Source organism: Vidua chalybeata, chromosome 4 (assembly GCF_026979565.1).
Source record: "Vidua chalybeata isolate OUT-0048 chromosome 4, bVidCha1 merged haplotype, whole genome shotgun sequence".
NCBI lineage: Eukaryota > Metazoa > Chordata > Aves > Passeriformes > Viduidae > Vidua > Vidua chalybeata.
The window spans coordinates 19,127,719-19,139,379 of record NC_071533.1 but is presented as its reverse complement, the minus strand read 5'-3'; the positions used below and the strand labels follow the sequence as shown (position 1 = coordinate 19,139,379).

Sequence of the window (11,661 nt, the reverse complement as noted above, 5' to 3'; positions counted from 1 at the left end):
AAATACCGAGCTAGAGCAGGGATGCCAAAGCATCAGCTGGGAAGGGACACTAGAGGTCCTTCTGCACCGAAGCATGAACTCCTCCCTCTGAGGAAAAACTGCTCCAGGCACTGCCTCCTACCTGGCATGGAAAGAAAGAGATTCGAGAGGAAGAAAGGAAAGGAAATGTGTTGATGTCATCTTTTCAGAGCTACACTGTTCCTCCCTCCAAGTGGACTACTGACAGTGATTTCATGTCAGAAAGGCTCGCTCTGGTAAGCAGGTTCATTAAACTCTGGTTTTCTGCCCAAGAGTATCTGGGCTCGTGATACTCTGATGAACAGGAATCTAGGGGCATGTGAAGGAGATGTGTGGCAACTGGCAGAAGACAGCAAAAAGAGGTGAACTGTGCAAAATGATTTTTGCAGCTAGAACTGGTAGATGTGTCCATCTGTACATTTCACTCCTTTCCATCAGTCCTTTAGTGAATTGCCCATAAAATCCAAACCAAAGCAAAACACAGCACAGCAACAACCAAAATGTGTAAAACTCCTCAAGTCTGTGGTACTGCTTGCTTATGAGGGCAGCCCTTCTCCCAGGAGAACAGCACAGAGCACTTCCAGAGTGAGAGGAATGGCGAAACCCAAGGACATATATGCAGATACCAGGGTTCCCAGGAGAAATGGAGGAATGTCTCATGCTGAGCCCCAGAGAGCCAAGGAAGCATGTGGTGGGAGCCTGTTCCCACAGTGTCAGCAGCATGAGTGGGTCAATGCCTCCAGAGCAGATTTGGGAGCAAAGGGAACTTGCAGCCCCTCTCAGCTGGCCTGAGTCACAGCTCCAGCTGCTCTCTCCATGGGAAGGAACACAGTGACCTGGGGGCTACCCAGCAGGGCTCAGCCACTGGCAACCGAAACCAGACAGTGCCAAATCCCTCAGTACCACAGCGTGGGACACCAACTACCTCTGTCCTTCTCCTCCCCGGAGTGCCAAAGCAGCAACCACTGCGCAGGCCCTGGCAGAACCAAACTGAACATCATCTTGGCCTGGACTGCCCTGCAGGAGATGGCAGCTCCCACAGGCACAAGCAGGCATGAGGTCAGGGAATGTGCTGTGCTGCTGCCCCTCTGCCTGAGGGGTTTATCAGCACCATGGTGCTTTAGGTTTGGCACTTTCAGGACACTGTTTTGACAGCAACATTGCCCAGTGCTGCCTGAGGAATATTCCCAGTTTCTGCTGGTGGCAACAGCCCCCCTCCTGAACAGGAGACTGTTCAGGAGCCATTCCAGGACAGGAGCCACAAGCTCAGGTAAAAGAAGGCAGCAGAAAGCAATATTGTCCCAAGAATGGACAGGAGAAACCAGACAGCTCTATTTTTCTTCCTTGCCTCCACTCCTGAAGAAACCTGACAGGCTCACCAGCACCTCTGCAGCCCCCCACAGCCAGTGGCTGTGAGCTGAGCATGGGTGAGTGGCAAGAATCATAGAATCATCAAGGCTGGAAGAGACCTTTAAAATCATCAAATTCAACCATTCACCCAACACCACCACTGTAACCCCTAAAGCACTAAATCATCACCCAGCACCAGTTCCAGATGCCTTTTAAACACTTCCAGGGATGGTGACTCCACCAGCTCCCAGGGCAACCAATTCCAGTGCGTCACCACCCTAACAGTGAAAGATATTTCAATATCTAGTCTGAATTTCCTATGCCTCAGCTTAAAGCCTTTTCCTCTCATTGTCTCACTGCAGGCACGGCAGAAGAGATAGATCCCCCACCTCACTACAGCCTTCTTTCAGGGAGTTGTAGAGAGCGATGAGGTGCTCTCTGAACCTTCTAAACAAACCCACCTCATAAGACATGCTCTCGATAGACTTTTCACGAGCCTTGTTGCTCTTCTCTGGACATGCTCCAGCACCTCAATGTCCTTCTTGTAGTCAGGGGCCCAGAACTGAACACAGCAATCCAGGTGCCGAGTACAGGGGGACAATCTCTTCCCTGATCCTACTGGCCACACTTACTGACCCAGGCCAGGATGCCATCGTCCTTCTTGGGCCCTGAGTACAGGTGGCTCGTGTTCAGCCGGCTATCAGCCGGCTCCCACGGGTCTCTTCCTCCTGGAAGTAGAAGGGGGAACAGACGCGATGCCGGAGCTGAGTGCGGGACTCAGCCGGCGGCCCGGAGCGTCCGGCGGCCGCGGGATGGCGGCAGCGCCCCGCTGCCGTGGCCGTGACCGTGGCCGTGACCGGGGCGGCGCCGCCGGGGAGGGGTTTCCCCGCCGCGGCTTAAGCGGCTGCCGCGGGCGGACGGCGCCGTGCCGCCATGCCGCCCTCCGCGATACCGCTGCTGCTTCTGCCGCTGCTGCTGGCGGCGCTGGCAGTGCCCGCCCCGGGCACGGCGGCGGCTACGGCGGGGGGCTGCGGGCCCTGCGATCCGGCGCGGTGCCCGGCGCTGCCGGCGCGGGGCTGCCCGCTGGGCCGGGTGCGGGACGCCTGCGGCTGCTGCTGGCAGTGCGGGCGCGGCGAGGGCGAGGCGTGCGGCGGCGGCGGCGCTGCGGGGGGACGCTGCGGCCCCGGCCTCGAGTGCGTGAAGAGCCGCCAGCGCCGCAAGGCGAAGGGCGGCCCGGTTCCCCCCGCCGCTGGCCCGCCCGGCGTGTGCCTCTGCAAGAGCCGCTACCCGGTGTGCGGCAGCGACGGGCTCACGTACGGCAGCGGCTGCCAGCTCCGCGCCGCCAGCCTGCGCGCACAGAGCCGCGGCGAGCCCGCCATCAGCCAGCGCAGCAAGGGAGCATGCGAGCAAGGTGCGGGGCACGGAGCGGGGCGGGCGGGGTGTGGGACGGGGGATGTCCGCTCTGCTGCCCGGTTTCACGGGGGAAACTCCGCGCCTCCCGAGTGCTCCTCCTGCCGATTTATCCCATCGGGGCGCTTCTTTGTAAAAATTGACGTTATTTCAGACCCACCTTAAATGGACTGGAGAGTCCCAGTCGGATGGCGCTGCCTAAACTTGGAGTAACTCTTCGGACCAGAAACGCAGAGGAACTTGGGCACTCACTGTTGCGGCGCTGGAACTACACGCCCTCATTTTCATACTTTGCCTGAAGCTTGCAATTTGGGCTGCTGTGAGATGGAACAAAAAGGGTGAGCTAGTCAGGGGTGTTCTGTCCAGGATGGTTGCAAGCAGAGAGGAAAGGAAATGATTAAATGGATGCGAAAGCCACAGAAATTAAGAGCCAGCATTCACTGGCTTGCTCTGGTTTGAAATGAAAACAAACAGTGACTTTCCTGTGAGCTGCACGTAGTAGTTTGCACTTGCAGCATTTTCGACCAGGAGCTTGATTCATCCCAAGCTTTGTCTTAGGGATGGTGCTCAAGGAAGAAATTGTTCTGCTGTAGAGCCTCTACTAGAAGGTCTGGCCTCTGAGAGTAGTTTTTGCTGGGCAGAAGGGAGGAGTAAAACATAGCATGCAAACCATATACTAAACATCTCAAGGACAAGATTGCAGCGCCAGTGCTGTTTTGGAGGAGGAGTGTTCTCATAAACACAGTATCTGCAGGTCACAACCTCCACCTCCTCTTTCTCTTGCTTCTCATAACTGAGGCCAAATATTTTGCAAAAAAATGTTTCTGAAACTCCCAAGGCAGGCATGAAAGACTGGGTGAGGATTGAGTTATGTGCTTTGATGTTGCCCATTAAATGCCTTGTGTGGCTTTTCACAAACCTTGTCCAAAACATTAGGCTTACATATTAGCCAGAAACAGTGTGGTACAGTATTACCTCTTGGAGGGAAGGAATTTCAGCCTTTGGGGCAATGTGGAATGAGATGAGAATGGCCTCAGTCTGTGCCTGTGTCTAGTATTTGGAAAGAGCCTTTCCTGCCCAGGAGGAAAGAGCCAGGAGTCCTAAAATGCGTGCCGCTTCTTGGCTCTGCCAGCCCAGACAAGTGAGCAGTTGGGTTTGAAAAATGTCATGCTTCAAGTGTGCACTTGAGAAGAAGGCTGTGTTCTCACTTGTCTTGCCCAAAGTAATATGAGAGTTCATTGCAAAACAGGTATTGATACTTCTAAGATACTGTCCCAACCCTTGGCTGCACTTCCTGGTGTCTGTCCCAGACTGGATGCTGGTTTGACCTGGTGGGGCTTTGATCCAGATTATGGAGACAGAATTTGATGAGGTCAATGTAAACATGAGCCACTGGCAGGGGATATGGAAGGCCACTGACCTGCCAGCCTCCAACATGTCCCACAAGAATTTTCTGTCCTCTGATCCTCACAGCAACAGCTTAGCTGAGGAAAGGTCTCAGAGTGGGACAGCCATTCCATGCACAAACTGCATCCCTTCCTTGGAGAAGGTCTCTTCAGGTGTGCAGATCTGCAGCAAGACACCTTTGCAGGATGTTACCTGTTCAAGAATTTCACTGAAGCATGTGGTGCAAAGCAACTGGCAAAATGTTCTGTCCTCCATCATTCAGGGGACCCATTCTTCTTTTGGCTTCTGCTGCTGGGAGAGCTCTGACCCAGCATGTCAGGGAAGGGAGCAGGATGGATATGGGCTGCTCAGCAGTGGTGTCACAACTGACCCTTCAGAGATTTCCCTCAGCTGCATGAACCTTCCTTATGCCATGGGCCTTCTGGTGATATGCACTGCTCTGTGGCTTGCAGCAGAGGCAAGGACTCATCAGACAACTCTGCTAGACAGCTGGAAGTATTTCTCTATCCCTCAGAGACTCCAGGCAGTTAGGAGCATTGGGTGGGAAGGGTGGGCAGTTGTAATCTTCACATGGATTTTGAAACACTGACAAGAGAGAACATCCATCCCATCAGCCTGACAAGATAGAGCCTTTTCCAGTATCTTTACGGATAGGAGATGGCACTTTTCTAGGTTTCTAGAAGGACCTGAATACTGTGGTAGTCAAATAGTGGAAGTTCTGGTTTTTGCCATTTCCAATCACAAACAGATGCAATCTCCTTAAGGCACTATCTAGGGTGGGATCCAGCACAGGGAGACCACAAACAGGCAGGATCAGTCATTTTTGTGATAGTTCTTGGGTGACAGAGCACTTGGGCTTCCTGCTTGTGATAGATGGGCTCTGAGGTGTCTGCATGCCTTCACACGTCCTTTCCATCCAAGAGAGAGCAGCCTTTCAAGATAGTATCTAAGAAGAGATCCAGAAACATGTTTTCAGTAGTGGGTCCTAACTGTGTTTGTTTGCTCTTGGGATTTAAAAAAAATTTTTTGTTCAGATGGAGCTGGAGGGGGAAGACTTGTTTTGCACATCCTGTTGGATCTTTCTTTGATATTAAATAGCAAAAGGAATGAGCAAGTTCTCAGCCCTGCAGAATTTGCCTTGACCTTGTCCTTGATTGTTTCCCAGACCTCTCAGATGTGATGTCTGTGTTTTTTACAGAAATCATGAAGCCATGCATAAAAAGGTAATTCTGCAGCAGCCAAAACTTCCTGCTGGAGGGCAAAGGGAGACACAGTTGAGAAGAGTTTGAAAGGATGGAAATAACCCTTGCTCTACCTGCACTTGGCAAATGGAGACATCCAGCTGGTCCTCTCTGGAGTGGGTTTTATGTGGGCAGGACTGTTGGGGATATCTAGAGAAAGGCATCCTACTTGATTGCTGGCTCCTTGAAGCTGCCTGGCTGCTCTTGGTGCTGTACCAGCAGAAAAAGCTGCCTGTCTTTTTGCTCTGGGGGAGCAGGCAGTGATGCCATGGTGCTCCCTACTGGCTGGGCTCCTGCTTTGCCCTCACACTTGCACTCAGAGCTGGCCCTGGATTTGTCCTGCTCAGGGCACCATTATTCACATCCCATCTCTACCTGTGTGTCCCAGCAGCCTCTGTGTAGCTAATCACAGCACTGAGAATGCAGGAGGTGGATGCTGTGTGGTTTTCCATCTGCTTTCCAACATTGCCTTTAAACAGATTGTCTGCTCTCTGCCTATGAAAATGCAGCTCACGTCTGCCTCCAGGTCTTGCAGCAGGGCAGGTCCAGACACAAAGCAGAAGCCTGCTAGTGGGGTAGGTACAGGTGGTCTGAGGTGCCTCCTCTGGTGGCCCCCTTGGCAGGAGGGGAGGCTGCTCTAACAGCTGGGAAGCTGCCCTCTGTCACTGCTGTCACACAGCTGTGCACAGATCTTCAGAAGTGCCTCTTAAGGAGTTGGTGGCTTCAGGAATGTAGTCCGAAATTCAATTTGCAGTGCACACACTGAGGCTGTTTGCAGCCAGCTAGGACCTGGGGCAGGAGGACTGTGGTCCCGACTGCCATGCAAAGCCAGCTGGCATAAAGAATTAGGGTTGCATGGCTCAGCTCAAGCCAGGCAGAAAATTAACCTCAAAGCACCAACCCCCATAAAAAGAAGCTATCAGGATTCCTGATGATGATTTCTGAGCAGAAAAATACCAGGCACTGACTTGTTGCCTAACCAGTGCAGCAAGGGACAAATACCCCTGAGTCTTTCTTATTATTAGCTACCAGCAAATACCTGCTTTGACAGATGTGACTGCTGGAAATACTGCCAAAGTTGCTTCTTTATATGGTTTTAAGTTCCTAATGCTTGTTCCAACAGGGTTGGTGTGTCCAGGTTGTTTTGCTGTTGTCAGTCAAGACTTTCTCTTTGTGTTCTGCTCCCTTCTCTCTTGGTAAAAGCCAAACTCTTATACTTGCTCAAATGCAGTGTACCACAAAGCAGCTCTCAGCAGACTTCAGAGGACAATATTTCACTCTCAGGGCAACTGGTGCTGCTTTTTACCCACCTACAAAGACCTCCTGGGGGTAGAAACTAAGAGCCTTTTTGTGTGAAGGGTAAATTTGCTGGCTTGCCAAGCAGTCTGCTTTATTTCTCTTCATCTGATTGTGGTTTAAAACTCTGTGGCTCCATGAAAGTGTTTTTCCAGCACTGGGGACATGCAGGGCTTTTCCTTATGACTATGAGGTCTCACAGGATCCTTCCCACAGATGAACAGCAGAACCAGAAGAGATTCTTTTACAAGTGACTGTAACCAGCATTAAACTTGTCTAAATCTCACCAGCAAGGAGATCCCAATCATTGGAGCTATGCTGTCCTCTCAGAGAGGTATCTTTTTGCCTTCCCAGAAGCCCAGACAGCCTCCCTCATGGAAGGGGATTTTTGCTAAGGTGCCACACACCAGCTCTGGGGCACAGAAGAAGGTGGGTGTGAGGCTTCTTGGCTGTCCACAGAGTTTAAAAAAACAGGCTGATGGATGTGGGATTGTGACTGCCAGGCTCTTGTGGAGACTGGCAGTCCCAGGGACAGATATATCGCCCCTCCAAATTCCTGCCAATTTACCCCATCAGTGGTTTTGCTTTGCTGATGCTTCACTGTTCCATAAAGGTTCATCTGTGCTGCAAACAAAGAAGTGCCAAGTTCCCACAGGTCAACTTCAAAACAAGAAACATGAATCACATCTGTTGGCTCATTCCATCCAAATTCAGCTGTTGAGGCTTTGCCAGAAATATCATAGTTTTGTGGGTGGCTTGTTTTATTTTTTTTATCCACTACCAGAGTAGAGCAAAAACAGGAGTTTGGGAAAAAAAAGCTTGTGGGAAATGGCAGACTGCTGTTATCACTGAGATTAGCTCATCTTCTCCTGATACAGCTGCCTTAAGTACAAGGGCCCCCAACTCTAGACACCACAAAACATAGTTCATAGCCAGGCATATTTTGCAAGAAATTCTTCTAGATTTGTTAACAAGAGGCTCAGATTGCTTTAGTTCTTTCCTCCTATTCACCCTTTTCTGGATTTTAAGGGTCTTAGAAGAATATACACATTTCATGAGTGGTTTTGTCTTTGCTAGGGAAAGATTTAGAAAAGTTTTTTCTAAGTTATCTTGGTTGGAAATGAACCGAGTTCCCTGATTCTCCTGGAAATTTGGTTTGAGTTTCTTCATCAGGTGGTAGCAGGGGTCTTGCAGCAGTGGCCTGCTACCTGCTGGCTTCCACTGCAAAGGAAAATGTTGCATTTGTAGGTAGATCTTTCCAGCATTTTTGTGCTGCATCCTGAAAGTCTGTGGCAGAGCACTGTGGGATGGATCCTATCAGGGCCCACAGACTTGTGAGTGTCCAACTGGCACAGATCATTAATCATTTCCTCATGGATTATGGGGGCTTCGCTTATCTCCCAACTTCACCAACTTCAGCTCTGAGTGCTGGGTATCTTAAGGACAATTGATCTTGATATTTAAGACAAAGAAGGCATTAAGTGCCTCTGACTTTTTCTCATCCCCTGACACTACACTACCCTCTGCATTCAACCAATGATGGAGACACTCCTTGAGCCTCCTTTTGCTGGCAATGTATTTATAGAAACTTTTTTTGTTGTCTTTAACTGTAGCAGCCAAATCCAGTTCTAGTTGGGCTTTGCCCTTTCTAATTTTCTCCCTACGTGACATCACAACATCCTTATAGTCCTCCCACGTTACCTGACCCTTCATCCAGAGATGATAGATCTTCCTTTTTTTTCCCTTGAATTCCAGCCTAAGTTGTCTGTTTAATGAGGCTGGTCTTTTTCCCTGGTCTTTCTACACTTGGGGACAGTTGGCTCTTGAATATTTAACAATTCCTTTTTAAAAACACATCCAGCCTTCCTGGTCTCTGTTGTGTTTCATGACTGACTCCTCAATACTGCTGTTCATTGCTGTCAGTATTCAAAAATACTGGTGATTTAAAATTCATGTGTAACTTTGGGGGCTTCCACTGTTGTAGCACAGGTCATAAATTCCTACTTAAAAGGCATTCCACTATTTGAAAAGGTTTTGGTTCATTTGAGCTTCAGTTTTTATGGTTACTGTGCTAAAAGCTACTATGGAAGTTGTTTAATATATTACTTGTCAGAGTCCTAGAGAGCAACAGTGTGCCAGGGACTATGCAAAACCTTCACTGCTCAGGAGGATCCTGTATTTCACCTGTGTCTTCATTCTCAATCATCACAGCATACCCAAATTCACTAGGAAGGAATGACTACTGATCAGCAAATTCCACCCTGTGTTTGTTTTTTCTATTGCTGGAAAGGCATGCTGTGTTTTAAAGAATGTGTTCAATCCTTTGTTGGGCTGAGGTTGACTGAGGTTAGAACTAAATAGGAGATTACCACGTAACAAGTCTAATCAGGTTAGATTTTTGAGAGCCCTGCTTGATTTTTCATGCATAAATACTGCCATGCCTTTTTTCTGTCTTTGTTTTCACATTCTTTCCAGGCTTTAGCTCATGGAAGTAGATGACCTTTAAGGTCCCTTTCAACCCACACCATTCTATGATTCTACAGTACGAAGGTCATGCACAAGGTCTCTGAAGGCAGCGTTCCCAAACCACGGTAAAACAGCAGGGCAGGGATTTCCAGTGGCAGTGGTGTGCACCATGCTGGGCCCAGTGCTGTGGAAAGTAGGAGTTGCTCCATGGCACAGTGATGGTGGCCCAGGGCTCTTGTCACTGACCTGACTCAGGCTCAAGTGTGCAGGGCTTGGGGCAAAGTTGTGTTCATGTTCGCAGCCTTTCCAGGGCCTGCTGAAGTCTGAGGGGGAGTGTCCAAACAGACACAGCATCCAACACATGCTTCCTTCTGTGACTCCTTAGTCTCTTCAAAGACAGGCTACAGGAGGACAAGAAATGCCTTCAGAAGGCGGTAACAGAGGAGGCTTATACATCTGCCAGAAAGCTGTAAGCGACTTTGGGAGTGGGGAAGGCTGGGAGCTGCCTGCATTTCCCATCTGCTGCTGCCTCTCACAGGGCACTGACCTGGGAGGGAAGCAGCTGGGGCCATACCAGCTAACATGACTGGATGTTGCTTATAGAAGGTTTCCCTTTTTCCATATAAAGTAATTTTGAAGGGAAAGTACTTTACCAGCACTTTGGTGGAGTGGGTTTATTTTCAGACTTGCAATAGCTTGTGAGAATGAACAATGTTCAGCTTTTGCTTGGGCTTGTCCTCTCGGGGACTGTTCCCAGCCTGTGTGTGACCTGAGGCTGTGGCAGGGCAGTGCAGTGAGCAGGAGGGCTTCCTGGGAGCCAGGCTGACACCCATGTGAGCTTCAGCCTTTATGTGTCCATGGTCTGGGCATCCACGGACTCCCAAGCACCAGAACATAGCCCATGGTGCTTAATGTCCAGCTGAATTTTGCCTTTAGTCACATACCTGTAGGCCCCTTGTTTTTAGCAAAAAGTTACTGCTCTGCTTGCTGTGTGGTTTTTATTTGATTGTGTGTGTGAACAGCAAAGGAAGATTGGTGAGGAGCCACTAACCCTCAGCTGTGAGTGACCATCCAGGAATCAGTGAGGGACAAGTGGGTGGGCTGGGAGATGCCAGGTCTCAGCCAGCTGAGGCTGGGCACAGAAGGGGTGCCTGGTGTAGGAGGGGTGTCAGGAAGAGATGCCAAATAATATCCTCATCGAGGATGCCAGAGGCTCTGCTGTGCACATTGCTGTGGCAGAAAAGCAACTACATATAACAATGGGAACTCCTTTCCAGCTGCTATTTTTGACATAACACAGGCAGTCAGTTCCCTGCAAGCTGCAGAAAAAGTGTTTTCAGCCTCTGTCCCAGGGTAAATGAGCTCTGGGGCTCTGTAAGAAGCGCCTTCCTGGGCCAGGGAGAGCTATTTGTTTTACAAACAATGGGCAGAGCACAGAGGAAATGCTCGAAGTGCTTGTGGAGAGCAGCTGATCTCCATCAAAAGCCTGGGCTGTCATCTTGGTTAAGGGGCTCACGTGCAGTCAGGAAGCATCTGTACAATCCACAGTGTTCCTGGCAGGACAGTGGGGACCACTCAGCCACCTTGATGGCGGTGACCATATTTTTGGGCAGGTGCAGCTCTTAGGTCTTCAGCCTGAAGGAAGCTGAGGGAGAAACCATCCCCTCTGTGGGCAGTGCTGCCAGCAGAGCAGCAAGGCCTCTGAGGTGCATGCTGTAGGATGAAGGCAGGGGGACTCCTTGCTGGCAAGAATCAAGACATCTGCTCTGTACATGTGGGCTTGTTTCCGGTCCCAGCTTTGCTCCCTTCACAAGAACTCCTGAAGCAAGAGGGGCACTTGGAGGAGAGAATGTCCTCACATCTTCTGAAGTGCATGCAAGGCTCTGCCATCCTCTGCCTCTCCTGCTGTGTCAAGTTGCCATATCATCTGTCCATCTCTGTCCACTTTGAGGGCTGAGCATGAGTGGGACCAGCACAGGCAGCAAGCAGGGTGACTGCCATGCATCTGGGTGTCAGGTCACTGTGGTTAGAGTTTAGCTACTGCTGTGGCCAGTTGTGATTTGATTTTAAATGTGATGACTTCTTGGCCTGTCTCATTTATTTTTAGTGGTGGAAGAAGCCCAGCTCTAGAGTTTTGTCTGTATGGATTTAAGTCAAATGTCCAGAGAGAGCACAGTGACTTTTCCCATGACACTTGCTGCATCTCTCAGGATGCATATTCCCTCCTGGCCTCAGAGCTGTGTCAGATACAAGCAGAGGCCTGTGGATACTTCCAGCTCATTTTACAGCCAAATGTAAAACGTCATGTTCTGCCTGGTTGGATCAGGATGTACATCCCAAGCTCAGGACAAGCTTGTAACAGCCAAGCTCTCACTGTGCTGTGACTGCTGTGCCAAGCCAGACAGGGCTTTGCTGTGAAGCTGTGCAGGCAATTCCCCTGTCCAAGAAGGTAAACAATTTCTCCTCACCCAGG

At 50.2% G+C, this 11,661-nt stretch overlaps 1 protein-coding gene across 2 annotated transcripts in view; it reads left to right on the top strand.

The window, feature by feature from the left end:
- Positions 1-2,291: 2,291 nt before the first annotated feature.
- Positions 2,292-11,661, top strand: part of IGFBP7 (insulin like growth factor binding protein 7) — a 15,431-nt gene continuing 6,061 nt past the window's right edge. For both annotated transcript variants that reach the window (XM_053939938.1, XM_053939939.1), the window contains exon 1: positions 2,292-2,779. In XM_053939938.1, coding sequence (XP_053795913.1) covers positions 2,302-2,779 — 478 coding nt within the window. In that variant the 5' untranslated portion in view covers positions 2,292-2,301. The remainder of the gene's footprint in view (positions 2,780-11,661) is intronic.